The 14,774-nt window shown below is 40.6% G+C and overlaps 1 protein-coding gene across 1 annotated transcript in view; it reads right to left on the reverse strand.

The window, feature by feature from the left end:
• Window positions 1–1,348: 1,348 nt before the first annotated feature.
• Window positions 1,349–14,774, reverse strand: part of LOC139531762 (collagen alpha-1(XXVI) chain-like) — a 49,994-nt gene continuing 36,568 nt past the window's right edge. Inside the window, exons 8-14 of the mRNA XM_071328572.1 lie at window positions 7,580–7,663; window positions 7,347–7,399; window positions 7,151–7,213; window positions 6,995–7,030; window positions 6,845–6,889; window positions 6,494–6,578; window positions 1,349–6,282 (exon numbers count right to left, since the gene is read on the reverse strand). Of these exons, the coding sequence (XP_071184673.1) occupies window positions 6,125–6,282; window positions 6,494–6,578; window positions 6,845–6,889; window positions 6,995–7,030; window positions 7,151–7,213; window positions 7,347–7,399; window positions 7,580–7,663 (524 nt within the window). The 3' untranslated portion in view covers window positions 1,349–6,124. The remainder of the gene's footprint in view (window positions 6,283–6,493; window positions 6,579–6,844; window positions 6,890–6,994; window positions 7,031–7,150; window positions 7,214–7,346; window positions 7,400–7,579; window positions 7,664–14,774) is intronic.

A 14,774-nucleotide genomic window follows, 5' to 3' on the forward strand; every position in this document is an offset into this window, starting at 1 on the left:
TTTTTTTCAGGTCTTCTGTTTCCCCACATTTATTGATTAATTAATGAATTTCCCATCATGAACATGTATCCACATTCCCCAATCAAATACCTTCATTGATACCACAAAAAAAGGGACAAAACCCCCATAACATCCGACATAGCCTTGAAAAAATGCATTATGAAATAAATGTTGTAATGTACACAGAAAAGTGAATTATGAAGAAAATTGTGTAATGTAGGCCACCACGAAAATATGAAATGCATTATGAAGAATATTGTGACTACAAGTGCACCAGTTCCCCAAAGTAGGCCTATTAAGTGAAATCAAGGATAGAAAACAGTATTGGCATTATTAAAGGTTAGGATTCCTGGTTTTCACCCAGGTGGCCCGGGTTCAACACCCGGTATGGGAAATCACATCTTGGGATCCTGAGTGGGGCAGCGGTCTAAGGCACTGCATCGCAGAGGCATCACTACAGACACCCTGGTTCGAATCCAGGCCATATCACAACCAGCCGTGATTGGGAGTCCCATAGGGCGGCGCACAATTGGTTCACCGTCGTCTGAGTTTGACCGGTGTAGGCCGTCATTGTAAATAAGAATTTGTTCTTAACTGACTTGCTTAGTTGAATGAAGGTAAAAAATATATATAAAAATATATTTAGGTGACAACCTGGTTGAGTAACAATATTGGGTTTTTAATACGTTAGTTTTTTTATATAAATAAATGTGGGACACAAAAAAAGGCAGTGTAGAACACCATTGCCCATCATGCATTGCTCCAATAACTTTCAAAACATTGTTCCAAAGTTTGCCCCCCCCCCCCCCCAAATGTATTTTCCTACGAATGAAGTCGCACAAAAATGTGTATTTTTCCCACAAATTAAGTCGCACATAAATTTGTATCTGTTCTCACAAATTAAGCCACACAAAAACACACGAAATCTGCTGCAATACTTTTTGTACATATTTGCACGTGTTGAGTGTGAGATTGTGTTGCAATAGGATGTGGTGCAATGTGGTGATATTCTGCCAGTGCAAGAGGCTAATGTCATATCGTCAACCAATCACATTTGTAGAATCCTTTTAGGCTATATAAACTTGGACAGTTACCTAACGGTACTTACAAAAAGGGTACGTCTAAGAGCTACAAAAGTAAGTAAATAGCAATGACAAACTGGGATAAAAAATTACTGAGGATAATAACAAACGATTTTGCCACTCCTATTTGCCATATCTTCCATTTAAGCCTACTTGAAAGTGTGCCCCCTCAGGAAGCAAAAGTCATTCTGTAACGGTTTTCTAGATCTTCCTCCTCCTCAGACGAGGAGAGGAGAGAAGGATCGGAGGACCAATACGCAGCTAGGTATGATGACATAATATTTATTTAACAAGACAAAAGACGAAACGAAATACTCTTAAACAAACTACAAAACAACAAACGAAGTAGACAGACCTGGTGCGACGAACTTACATGTAACACGAAGAACGCAATAACAGGAAAACTGACTACATAAAACGAATGAACAAACAAAACCGAAAACAGTCCCGTGTGGCGTAACATACAGACACTGACACAGGAGACAACCACCCACAACAATCAAAGTGAAAACACCTACCTTAATATGGCTCTCAATCAGAGGAAATGAAAACCACCTGCCTCTAATTGAGAGCCATATCAGGTCACCCTTAAACCAACACAGAAACACATAACAAAGACTACCCACCCAAACTCACGCCCTGACCGTCAAACACATACAAAACAACAGAAAACAGGTCAGGAACGTGACACATTCCGCCTCCTAAGAATTGTAAAGCCCCCTTTATTGGCTCAAAAAGCCAACCAATCAATCTGTTACCAACCCTAAGTAAACTTTTGGAAAAAATTGTGTTTGATCAGATACAATACAATGCTATACAGTAAACAAATTGACAACAGACTTTTAGCACGCTTAGGACATCCAACAAGCACAGCGTGTCTATGTATGCGGATGACTCAACACTATACACGTCAGCTACCACAGCGACTGAAATGACTGCAACACTTAACAAAGTGCTGCAGTTAGTTTCAGAATGGGTGATAAGGAATAAGTTAGTCCTAAATGTTTCTAAAACTAAAAGCATTGTATTTGGGACAAATCATTCACAAACCCTAAACCTCAACTATATCTCGTAAAGAATAATGTGGAAATTGAGCAAGTTGAGGTGACTAAACTGTACAAAGTGGAGGGGAGATTGAATTCATCACTACTTTTTTTCTGTAAGAATTGTTAACAAGTTGAATGCACCGATCTGTCTGTTTAAACTACTAGCACATAGCTCGGGCACCCATGCATACCCCACAAGACATGCCACCATAGATCTCTTCACAGTCCCCAAGTTCAGAACAGACTATGGGAGGCGCACAGTACTACATAGAGCCATGACTACATGGAACTCTATTCCACATCAGGTAACTGAAAAACAGATTAAAAAAAACATCTTATGGAACAGCGGGGACTGTGAAGAGACAAACACACATACACACAGGTAGCACACGCTCTCTACACACATGTACATTGTAATTTTGTTGTATGGTGGTATTATACATTTTGTACTGTAGATATGTAGTGGTGTAATAATGTTATATGATGTATTGTTTTATCTTTTGTTTTATGTGTAATGTAAGTGCCTTAATGTGTTTGGACCCCAGGAAGAGTAGCTGCTGCCATGGCAACAGCTAATGGGGATCCCTAATAAATACAAATTTGACAAGCACGAATGACTATATCACAATTTTAACCATAACTTTTTATTAACGTATCAGTTTTTTTGACCCATTGTCAATTGCACCGTTAAATGACTTAACAACTTTAAATGATTTTATGTAAAGTGGTTGTTCCACTGGATATCATAAGGTGAATGCACCAATTTGTAAGTCGCTCTGGATAAGAGCGTCTGCTAAATGACTTAAATGTAAATGTAAATGTAATGTTAAGGCTCCCGAGTGGCGCAGCGGTCTAAGGCACTGTATCTCAGTGCTAGAGGCTGTAGCACTGGTTTGAACCTGGTTCACTACAGACCCTGGTTTGATCCTTGGCTGTATCACAACCGACCGTGATCGGGAGTCACATGGGGCGGTGCACAATTGGCCCAGCGTTGTCCAGGTTAGGGGAGGGTTTGGCCGGGGTAGGCTGTCATATAAAATAACATTTGTTCTTAACCTTTATTTAACTAGGCAAGTCAGTTAACAAACCTTTATTTAAGCAATTACCACCAGTTACATGTTTTTATTACAGTGTAACTATGAATTGTTAGTTAATTTCAATAGTTATTACAGTGTAATTACATATGTAATAACATTGTAATAAGGACCCCTTAAAATTAAGTGTTATTGAATTCACTTTCTGCTGCTGGCTTGCTGATGTTCCCTCAAATACGTATTTCCACATGTAATTGATGAAATTAGATTTTTATTCTATAAAGATTGTAATTGTGTCATTATGTTGTGAATATTGTAGAAAAATCCTCACAGCCGTTTTCCATACTAAAAAGTCAAGTGCCACTTACAGCTTACCATGTACAGTAGACTACAGACAATATGTTCCTCCATCATGTACAGTAGACTACAGACAATATGTTCCTCCATCATGTACAGTAGACTACAGACAATATGTTCCTCCATCATGTACAGTAGACTACAGACAATATGTTCCTCCATCATGTACAGTAGACTACAGACAATATGTTCCTCCATCATGTACAGTAGACTACAGACAATATGTTCCTCCATCATGTACAGTAGACTACAGACAATATGTTCCTCCATCATGTACAGTAGACTACAGACAATATGTTCCTCCAGCATGTACAGTAGACTACTGACAATATGTTCCTCCAGCATGTACAGTAGACTACAGACAATATGTTCCTCCAGCATGTACAGTAGACTACAGACAATATGTTCCTCCATCATGTACAGTAGACTACAGACAATATGTTCCTCCAGCATGTACAGTAGACTACAGACAATATGTTCCTCCAGCATGTGAGTCATAACAGTTGAAGTCGGAAGTTTACATACACCTTAGCCAAATACATTTAAACTCAGTTTTTCACAATTCCTGGCACTTAATCCTAGTAAGATTCCCTGTCTTAGGTCAGTTAGGATCACCACTTTATTTTAAGCATGTGAAATGTCAGAATAATAGTATAGATAATGATTTATTTCAGCTTTTATTTCTTTCATCACATTCCCAGTCGGTCAGAAGTTCACATACACTCAATTAGTATTTGGTAGCATTGCCTTTAAATTGTTTAACTTGGGTCAAACGTTTCGGGTAGCCTTCCACAAGCTTCCCACAATAAGTTGGGTGATTTTTGGCCCATTCCTCCTGACAGAGCTGGTGTAACTGAGTCAGGTTTATAGGCTTCCTTGCTCACACACGCTTTTTCAGTTCTGCCCACACATTTTCTATAGGATTGAGGTCAGCGCTTTGTGATGGCAACTCCAATACCTTGACTTTGTTGTCCTTAAGCCATTTTGCCACAACTTTGGAAGTCTGCTTGGGGTCATTGTCCATTTGGAAGACCCATTTACGACCAAGCTTTAACTTCCTGACTGATGTCTTGAGATGTTGCTTCAATATATCCACATCATTTTTCTTTCTCATGATGACATCTATTTTGTGAAGTGCAGCAGTCCCTCCTACAGCAAAGCACCCCCACAACATGATGCTGCCACCCCCGTGCTTCACGGTTGGGATGATGTTCTTCGGCTTGCAAGCCTCCCCCTTTTTCCTCCTAACATAACGATGGTCATTATGGCCAAACAGTTCTATTTTTGTTACATCAGACCAGAGGACATTTCTCCAAAAAATACAATATTTGTCCCCATGTGCAGTTGCAAACCATAGTGTGGCTTTTTTATGGCGGTTTTGGAGCAGTGGCTTCTTCCTTGCTGAGCGGCCTTTCAGGTTATGTCCATATAGGACTCATTTTACTGTGGATATAGATACTTTTGTACCTGTTTCCTCCAGCATCTTCACAAGGTCCTTTGCTGTTGTTCTGGGATTGATTTTCACTTTCCCACCAGAGTACGTTCATCTCTAGGAGACAGAACGCGTCTCCTTCCTGAGTGGTATGATGGCTGCTTGGTCCCATGGTGTTTATACTTGCATATTATTGTTTGTACAGATGAACGTGGTACCTTCAGCCGTTTGGAAATTGCTCCCAAGGATGAACCAGACTTGTGGAGGTCTACATTTTTTTTCCTGAGGTCTTGGCTGATTTCTCTTGATTTTCCCATGATGTCAAGCAAAGAGGCACTGAGTTTGAAGGTAGGCCTTGAAATACATCCACAGGTACACCTCCAATTGACTCAAATGATATCAATTAGTCTATCATAAGCTTCTGAAGCCATGACATCCTTTTCTGGAATTGTCCAAGCTGTTTAAAGGCACAGTCAACTTCTGTAAACTTCTGAACCACTGGAATTGTGATACAGTGAAATAATCTGTCAATTGTTGGAAAAATGACTTGTGTCATGCACAAAGTAGATGTCCTAACCAACTTGCCAAAACTATAGTTTGTTAACAAGAAATTTGTGGAGTGGTTGAAAAATTAGTTTTAATGACTCTAACCTGAGTGTATGTAAACCTCCGGCTTCAACTGTACATTTCCCGGCAGTCTTCGTGTAGTTTATATGCGGTGAGCATAAATTGTACAGTTATAAACTAACAAATAATGTTTCAAGTTAGAACCCATGTATTTAAGTTCATATACAGCACCAACTACATAAATATATGATAGGGTCCATTATCTGCTACCTAGACTTTAAGAATATGCACATGTTGAGGCCAGTGCCAGCACCAAAGTTACACAATTACATTGGAATAACATGACTACGATAATGACAACAGTACCAAAAGTCAATGTAAAAAACACACATTATAAACAGGTCAAATTCAAGAATCTGAGTAAGAGAAGGGGTCATTTTGCAGACGCTAGGTCATCCAAAGCCCAGATTGATGGAATTCTGTGCTTCCATAAGGATTGACTGGTCATACACTCTGGCCCAGAGAACACATGGTACGTCCATCTCAGTCTCTTAAACAATCACAGTTCATATACAAACCATGCTCTACACCCATTGGCATGACCATCTAATTGTCCCCCCTCCTCACTCTTTCCTCTCCAATCAGCTTCCGGTCTCCCGTGGCGAGAGAGTGGAGCAGGGTATTGGGTCCCGCCCTTTTGTTTTTAAACATGGGCACCAGGTCTGACAGGATGTCCAGGCCAGAACCGGGTTCTAGTGGGTTCTCTGAGAAATGACCAAAGAGAGGGAGGAATGGATTGGGGGTGGAGACAGAGGGAGATCAAGTTAATCTCACGCTCACAACAAGGACTCTCCAGTAGAAAATGACTTATCACTGACAGACACAGTGATTGCTTGGAAGTGGACACAGTATAAATCTCTAACAACCCTGTAAATAGAGACCCTGTTGTTCTCTGAGTAAGGGTGTGTCTCTCACCGTGAATGCCGATCATGTGCTCCAGAATGAGAACCCTCTCAGCCAGGATCTTCAGAGCCTCTCTCAGCTGCTGCAGCCCCTCCCCCTGGACGGAACCACATCACTATATCAAGTTCAGCTTCAAGTTCAAGTTTACCTATCAAGTTCAAATTAAGCTTCCACCGGGAACTATATGTTAAGGTCTGTTTATTTATCACAGTACTATTATGATATACTGTATACCTACTGCATACCACTACTGTGCTACTACTATGCCGGCTTACTACTATGCCCGCTTTTTCAAAAGCGTGAGGTATGGCAGATGTGTCTCTGAGGACTCTTAAATCATATAGAGGGAATGTGTAGGGTCACCTCAGCCTGGCTATCTCCTGGTTCACCCTTTGGCCCTGGTACACCCTAAAAACAGCATCACAAATGGAAAAAACACAGGTGGTTGGCAAAGATTAACTAAATGTTAATGTGTGTAAGAGCAGAAATGTTGTACTCTCACTGTGTACTCACTGGCTGACCATGTTCTCCCCTGAGTGCTGGGGGTCCCTGTGAGGAGAGAGAAGCTGAATGAACGATGTGGACTCATGTCATGTATAGACTGTACATAGAGCATTTCAGAGTGGAATTGAAAGGGGTCTCTTTAAAGGCAGTTCTGCCAAGCCTCACCATTTCACCAGTGTCTCCTTTAGGTCCGCGATCCCCAGGCTTGCCTGAGGGACCAAACCCAGCCTGGAACACAGAGATAGAACTTCTTGAATGAATCTCCCGTTGACATCAATACATGATTTCCGAGAGTAGCAAGCACATATGTCAAGTTGTACATCAGGAAGCACATCAAAGTCCAATGTTATACTGTACATACGTTTCTGCCTGGGGTACCTGGGTTTCCAGCAGGCCCTGTGGGTCCAGACCGGCCTGAGGAGTTGGAAAACGGAAATAGTTTTCCAAGTATTCTTCCAATATCCACTTAAAGGTCACACTAGGTGGCTAGCTGATATGGCGAAGTAGTATTCTAATTTCCCCTTAATAACATTATTACACTATTATCATTATGGCTTCATGGCCATGCCAGCGGGGGTGTGAGTGTTTTTTTACCTGGGGGTCCAGGGGGTCCGATGGGGCCTGGGGGACCGGTCACATCTCTCTGGTTATTCTGTGAAGGGAGCGCAGCCTCTTCATCTGTACCCAAAACAAAAAATGCCATGGTTTAAGTACAACAGGTGCTCACTGTGCTCTAAAGCAGGGGTCGTCGACGATCCAGGAATCCCCATCATACGTTAAAATGTTGTTTATTCACGTCTTGTCTTATCATCAGGTGAATGATAAGGGCAAGGAGAAGTAATCAACATTTTAAAATGAATAGATTTGGTAGATTGTTTTTCATTATTTTGACCTACCTACATTATAATTAGAAGAGGAAGTGTAAACTCTAACATAGCCTATTAGCTAGAAAGGTATCTCCAAACACATTTTTGCTAAAAGCATCTGTTTAGCAGGTTAAACAAAGGATAGCCATGTGTTGGCAAAATGATATCAAGGAAACTTACCAGCAGTCAGCAGCACTTGCCGCACCTGTAGCCTATTCGTAGGTGCTTTTTCAAAGCCCATGTCAGATACTCCAGTGAGTGTAATTGGCTCAAATGAGTGTCATTTTCTCAACATTAGGAGTTCAGAAATAACATTGACATCCTTAGAAAGAAGATATTCTCCTATTTTCTACTATAGGTATGTCATTAAAAATGTGTTTATTCTGTTGTTGCTAGCGATATTCATAAAAACATTTTCAAAATATATTTAAGCGCCCCCTGCAGTTCCTCCGCACCACCGGTTGAATAGTCCTGCTCTAAAGACATACTACATGAATGTACTGCAGGGATGGGCAACTCATCATGAGCGGCCACAATTGCTCGCGGGTCTGCGTACCCACATCCATACCCCCGGCCGGTAATTCGACCATGATAACATGTTTAGAAAGCTGGCCGCTAAAATGTACCTGACATGGGCTAATTGACTGACTAGCAGTCATTGACATAACAAGAGGAAAACTGATGATGCACAACCACATTTCTAAATTGCACCTTGTGTATTCTACTATTCCAACTCATAACAGTAAGTTGAGACCCCAAAGTAGTCCCCCCCCCCCAAAAAAAAGGGAAATTGGGGAAAGGAGAAATTGATCTGAGGGCCCATCCCTAATGTACTGTGTGTACAGTATGTACTACAAGTTTGAGTTAAGAGTAGCCTATTTCCATTATTGACATAGCTCTGGTGTTTTTGGGGGTTGTGAATTATTTTCAAACATTGGAGATGATAGGCTGTCTTGGTTGCTTGTCACTGTGGGTGTACTGTGGGGTAGGGCCACACTCCCTATGGTCATTGGTTGAGGTGGGGAGCAGTAGCTCTGGTACTAACTAGTTCAGCATCCCACCACAGAGAGGGATAAACAGGTGGAAAACTTCAATATCCTTTGGAGCAATCCCACTGGAAGTCATTTTTCTGGTGTTCCATCAAGTTGTCTGACGTAGACTACTTCATGTAGTGAACACACACACACACACACACACACACACACACACACACACACACACACACACACACACACACACACACACACACACACACACACACACACACACACACACACACACACACACAACTCCTAACCCCAAACTCCCTGCAGCATTGAGGTTTGACTTGAAAATCTTGCCTTGCCGTTTTATTGAGCAGGTTTCTGGCTCCAAGACGGCCGGGGTTGCCAGATCAGGCTGCTGTGCTGACAGGTTACAAATTGGGTCTGACTTACAGCAGGCAGACTGAAGCCAGAGCCCAGACTTAAACAAAGCCAGTCCACCACAGTAATCAAATACAGCTTTCCATAGACATCTTGAGTGGGAGTCTGCTGCCCTCTGCTGGTCAAAACTAGGAAGTGCCTCAGATGGAGGTCAAGAGACTTCTACAGTTTACAGTTTTACAATCCATATAGTTCAGCCAGAGTCATCTACTAAATTTTACAGCATGAATTAACTCTATACATGTTAAAATATTACACTGTAGGGATACATATGCTGAGTGTTTTGTTTCACATTAGGTCATTTTCCCTCTAACACTCATACATCACTACCGCTGACTGCCCTTCAAATCAAATTGTATTTGTCACATGCGCCGTGAAATGTTTGCTTACGAGCTCTTCCCGACTATGCAGAGTTAATAATAATAATAATAATAATACACAAATAGTAACACAGGAGGAATGAAATACACAATAATGGTGCTATATACAGGGAGTACCAGAACCAGATTAATGTGTACGAGGTATTTGAGGTAGATATTTACATAAAGGCTGGGTAAAGTGACTAGGCATCAGGATAGATTATAATTAGAATAAAAAACAGAGCAGCAGCAGCATACGATGGGTGTGGAAATGTGTGTGTATGTGTGTGTTGTGTTGGAATGCGTGTGTGTTATGAGCGCGTGTGCGTATCAGAGTATGTGAGCGTAGCGGAGCGTGCCCAATTTGACTGGAGCGCGGAGCGAGATCCCCGATGGCTGGAGCGTCCGACTTCTCACCGGCTCCAAATTCGCTCAAGTAGCGCTCACTTCAAGAGCTCAGGGCATGCCCGGCCCAGCATGCATTTGTAGTCTCCTTGTGTGCTGCTATAGCTCCTTGTTGTAGCTACTGTCATGGAGTTAGCTAAATATTTTCAGAAAACTGATAAATCACACAGGTGCAAAATCAAGGTGACTTACAAAGATGAGGACCTAAAGCAAGAGAGAGAGTGTGGTGATGTAGTGCCCACTAATGAGTCATTGTGGAATCTGAAAATATACATATTCCGAAAGCATGATGGTGTACTTACTACATGCACATGTTAAAAGAAAGGAACGAGGTGGGTAGGAATCTAAGTTTGTCATTGTAGCGAAGTATTTATAAACTGAAAATCAGATCTCATAAATGTTTCGTTCATTTTTGTTTTATTATCAATACAATAGGCCATAATTGATTTTGGCCCAATAGGCCTGGCATATTCCCACGTTCAAGAAGCTTTCCAAGAAGCTTTCCGTTTTGATCGGGTTATTTAGCCTAAAACCTGTAGGCCTATCTATAGAAAAATACAATATTATCTGCTGCATTGCATGAGCCTGTAGCCACAGACTGGCCAAACTCAAGTTTCTGAAAATGAATTCAAAAGGCACTAATAAGTCGTTTTTCGTTTAATTTGTATTTTATTCTAAGTAAGGCACAGCCTATATGCCCAATTTATAGACTATAATGATTTAATACAACAACATGTTTAAATGTTGAGCGCTTTATGTCCCTACTAGCCAATTGTGTTGCACTCGCAATTGCTTCACAATGTATTTATTTGTAGGCTATAGCCTTGAAATAATAGAAATAATATAGCCTAAATAATTCATTTTCAGCAGCTAATAGGCTCCCTGTCTGGCTCTTGGCCTATTTAGAATGTTTATATGCATGTAGCCTATTTGAAATTTGTATTTGCATTTATTATGGATCCCAAATAGCTGGTGCCAAGGCAGCAGCTACTCTTCCTGGGGTCCTGAAAAGTTAAGGCAGTTATACAATTTTTTAAATATTAAAATACATTCATTACAGAATTCACAACACACTAAGTGTGTGCCCTCAGGCCCATACTCCAGTACCACATATCAACAACACAAAATCCATGTGTACGTGTGTGTAGTGCGTATGTTATCATGTGTGTTTGTATGCATGTGTCTGTGCCTATGTTTGTGTTGCTTCACAGTCCCTGCTGCTCCAGAGATTAGCCAGAGATTGACATGCATATTATTAATGTTTGCTCTCTGTGTACATCTAAGGGCTAGCAGTGCTGCCCTGTTCTGAGCCAATTGCAATTTTCCTAAGTCCCTCTTTGTGGCATTTGACCACACGACTGAACAGTAGTCCAGGTGCGACAAAACTAGAGCCCGTAGGATCTGCCTTGTTGATAGTGCCAGGGTCACTCCAAACAGTTTAGTCACCTCAACTTGCTCAATTTCCACATGATTTATGACCAGATTTAGTTGAGGTTTAGGGTTTAGTGAATGATTTGTCCCAAATACAATGCTTTTAGTTTTAGAAATATTTAGGACTAACTTATTTCTTGCCACCCATTCTGAATTAACTGCAGCTCTTTGTTAAGTGTTGCAGTCATTTCAGCCACGTACATAGACACACTGGCTTTACTCAAAGCCAGTGGCATGTTGTTAGTAAAGGTTGAAAAAAGTAAGGGGTCTAGACAGCTGCCCTGGGGAATTCCTGATTCTACCTTGATTATGTTGGAGAGGTTTCCATTAAGGAACACCCTCTGTGTTCTATTAGACAGGTAACTCTTTATTCGCAATATAGCAGGGGGTGTAAAGCCATGACACATACATTTCTTCAGCAGCAAACTGTGATCGATAATGTCAAAAGCTGCACTGAAGTCTAACAAAACAGCCCCCACAATCTTTTTATCATAAATTTCTCTCAGCCAATCCTCAGTCATTTGTGTAAGTGCTGTGCTTGTTGAATGTCCTTCCCTATAAGCGTGCTGAAAGTCTGTTGTCAATTTGTTTACTGTAAAATAGCATTGTATCTGGTCGAACACAATTTTTTCCAAAAGTTTACTAAGGGTTGGTAACAGGTTAATTGGTCGGCTATTTGAGCCAGTAAAGGGTGCTTTGCATTTCTTAGGTAGCGGAATAACTTTTGCTTCCCTTCAGGCCTGAGGGAACACACTTTCTAGTCTGCTTAAATTGAAGATATGGCAAATAGGAGTGGCAATATCATCTGCTATTACCCTCAGTAATTTTCCACCCAAGTTGTCAGACCCCAGTGGCTTGTCATTGTTGATAGACAACAATATTTTTTTCACCTCTTCCGCACTCACTTTACAGAATTTAAAATGACAATTCTTGTCTTTCATAATTTGGTCAAATATACTTGGATGTGTAGTGTCAGTGTTTTTTGCTGGCATGTCATGCCTAAGTTTGCTAATCTTGGTAAAGAAAAAAAGTAGTTGGCAATATCAGTCGGTTTTGTAATGAATGAGCCATCTGATTCAATGGAGCCGAGTTTGCCTTTTCCCCCAACATTTCATTAAAGGTGCTCTAAAACATTATACTATCATTCTTTATGTCATTTACCTTTGTTTCATAGTGTAGTTTCTTCTTCTTTTTATTCAGTTTAGTCACATGATTTCTCAATTTCAGGTAAATTTGCCAATCGGTTGTGCAGCCGATTGTGAGCTTCTTACGTGAGCCTCTTACGTTTACCTTTTCATGTTTATTCAACTACTTTTCATTAAAATCCATATGGTTTTGTTTAACCTCTTGACGCTAGGGGTCAGATTTTTTATTTTATTTTTAATAACGTTCCCAAGGTAAACGGACTATTTCTCAGGTCCAGATCGTAGAATATGCATATGATTTACAGATTAGGATAGAAAACACTCCAAAGTTTCCAAAACGGTCAAAATATTGTCTGTGAGTATAACAAAACTGATTCTGCAGGCGAAAACCTGAGAAAATCTAACCCGGAAGTGATTTTTAAATTTTTTATCTGTGTTTCCTGGCCCGTCTTTCTTCCATTTAAAGGGGTATCAACCAGATTCATTTTCCAATGGCTTCCTCAGGCTGTGACCAGGCTTTAGACATACTTTCAGGCTTTTATTTTGAAAAATTAGCGAGATTTTTCAAAACTAGTCAGGTGTCCTCTGAATAGTTCCTGCCTGCGAGAAGGGTAGCTCTCCATTTTCTTTTTCTCTCTTATTGAATAGGTTACGGTCTGGTTTAAATATTATCGATTATGTTTGTTAAAAACATTACATTTAAGTCATTTAGCAGACGCTCTTATCCAGAGCGACTTACAAATTGGGTGCTCCTGAGGATTGATTATAAAAAACATTTGACATGTTTCTACGGCCATTACGGATACTTTTTGGAATTTTCGTCGAACGGAACGAGGCTTTGGTTTTCTGAACATAACGCGCAACCCAAATGGCGTTTTTTTGTTATAAAAGTAATATTTATCGAACAAGAAGAACATTTGTTGTGTAACTGGGAGTCTCGTGAGTGCAAACATCCGAAGATTATCGAAGGTAAGCGATTCATTTGATTGCTTTTCTGACTTTCGTGACCAAGCTAACCAAGCTAATATAAGGCTAACTGTTCTAGCATTGATTGATACACTCACAAAGGCTTGGATTTCTTTCGCTGTACAGCATATTTTCAAAATCTGACACGATAGGTGGATTAACAACAAGCTAAGCTGTGTTTTGGTATATTTCACTTGTGATTGCATGATTATAAATATTTTTAGTAATATTTTGCGCCCTGCAATTCAGCGGTTGTTTAGGAAAATGATCCCGTAAAAGGGGAAGTTAAATACTTCAAAACCAAATGGTAGGTCCAGTTAGTCACAAAAATAGATTGCTGTTGGTTAAATTGTTATTTTAATGAATGGAGTGAATTTTGAATTATTTCCTGTGTGTCACGCCCTGACCTTAGAGATCCTTTTTATGTCTCTATTTTGGTTGGTCAGGGCGTGAGTTGGGGTGGGCATTCTATGTTGTGTTCTATGTTGTCTAGTTCAATGTGTTTGGCCGGGTGTGGTTCTCAATCAGAGGCAGCTGTCTATCGTTGTCTCTGATTGAGAACCATACTTAGGTAGCCTTTTCCCACCTGTGTTTGTGGGTAGTTGTTTTCTGTTTTGTGTGTATTACCTGACAGAACTGTTTTGTTTTCATTCTTCCTCGTTGTTATTTTGTTTAGTGTTCAGTTTTGATTCAATTTATAACATGAACACTTACCACGCTGCGTTTTGGTCAACTTCTTCCCAGGACGGTCTTTACACTGTGAGCATGGAGCGGTTTTTAGCAGAGCAGTTGGAAAGGATGTGGAGCGCCAGATCCACGGAGTGGGATTTCCAACCGCTCAACTCCGCTCACATACTCTGGTGCATATGTAGTTTATGTGAATGTGTGTGGGTTTTATGTGAGAGTGTCAGTGTAGTGTTTGTGAGGGAGTGTGTATATAGTGTGTGTGTATATATAGTCTTGTGAGTGTGCATAGAGTCAGTGCAAGATAGGTTCATTGCAGATAGTGCGAGAGCTAGCTATGTACTGCCACACAAAATTGTTAAACATATCAAGCCATTTGCCGAAGGCAAATTCATTAAAGAATGTTTAATTGACTCTGCAGCACTACTTTGCCCCGACAAGAAAGAGCTGTTTGAAAATGTTTCCCTGTCAAGACCAACAGTGACACAGCATGTTGAGGACATCACTGA

This window comes from Salvelinus alpinus, chromosome 1, assembly GCF_045679555.1.
Source record: "Salvelinus alpinus chromosome 1, SLU_Salpinus.1, whole genome shotgun sequence".
Lineage (NCBI taxonomy): Eukaryota > Metazoa > Chordata > Actinopteri > Salmoniformes > Salmonidae > Salvelinus > Salvelinus alpinus.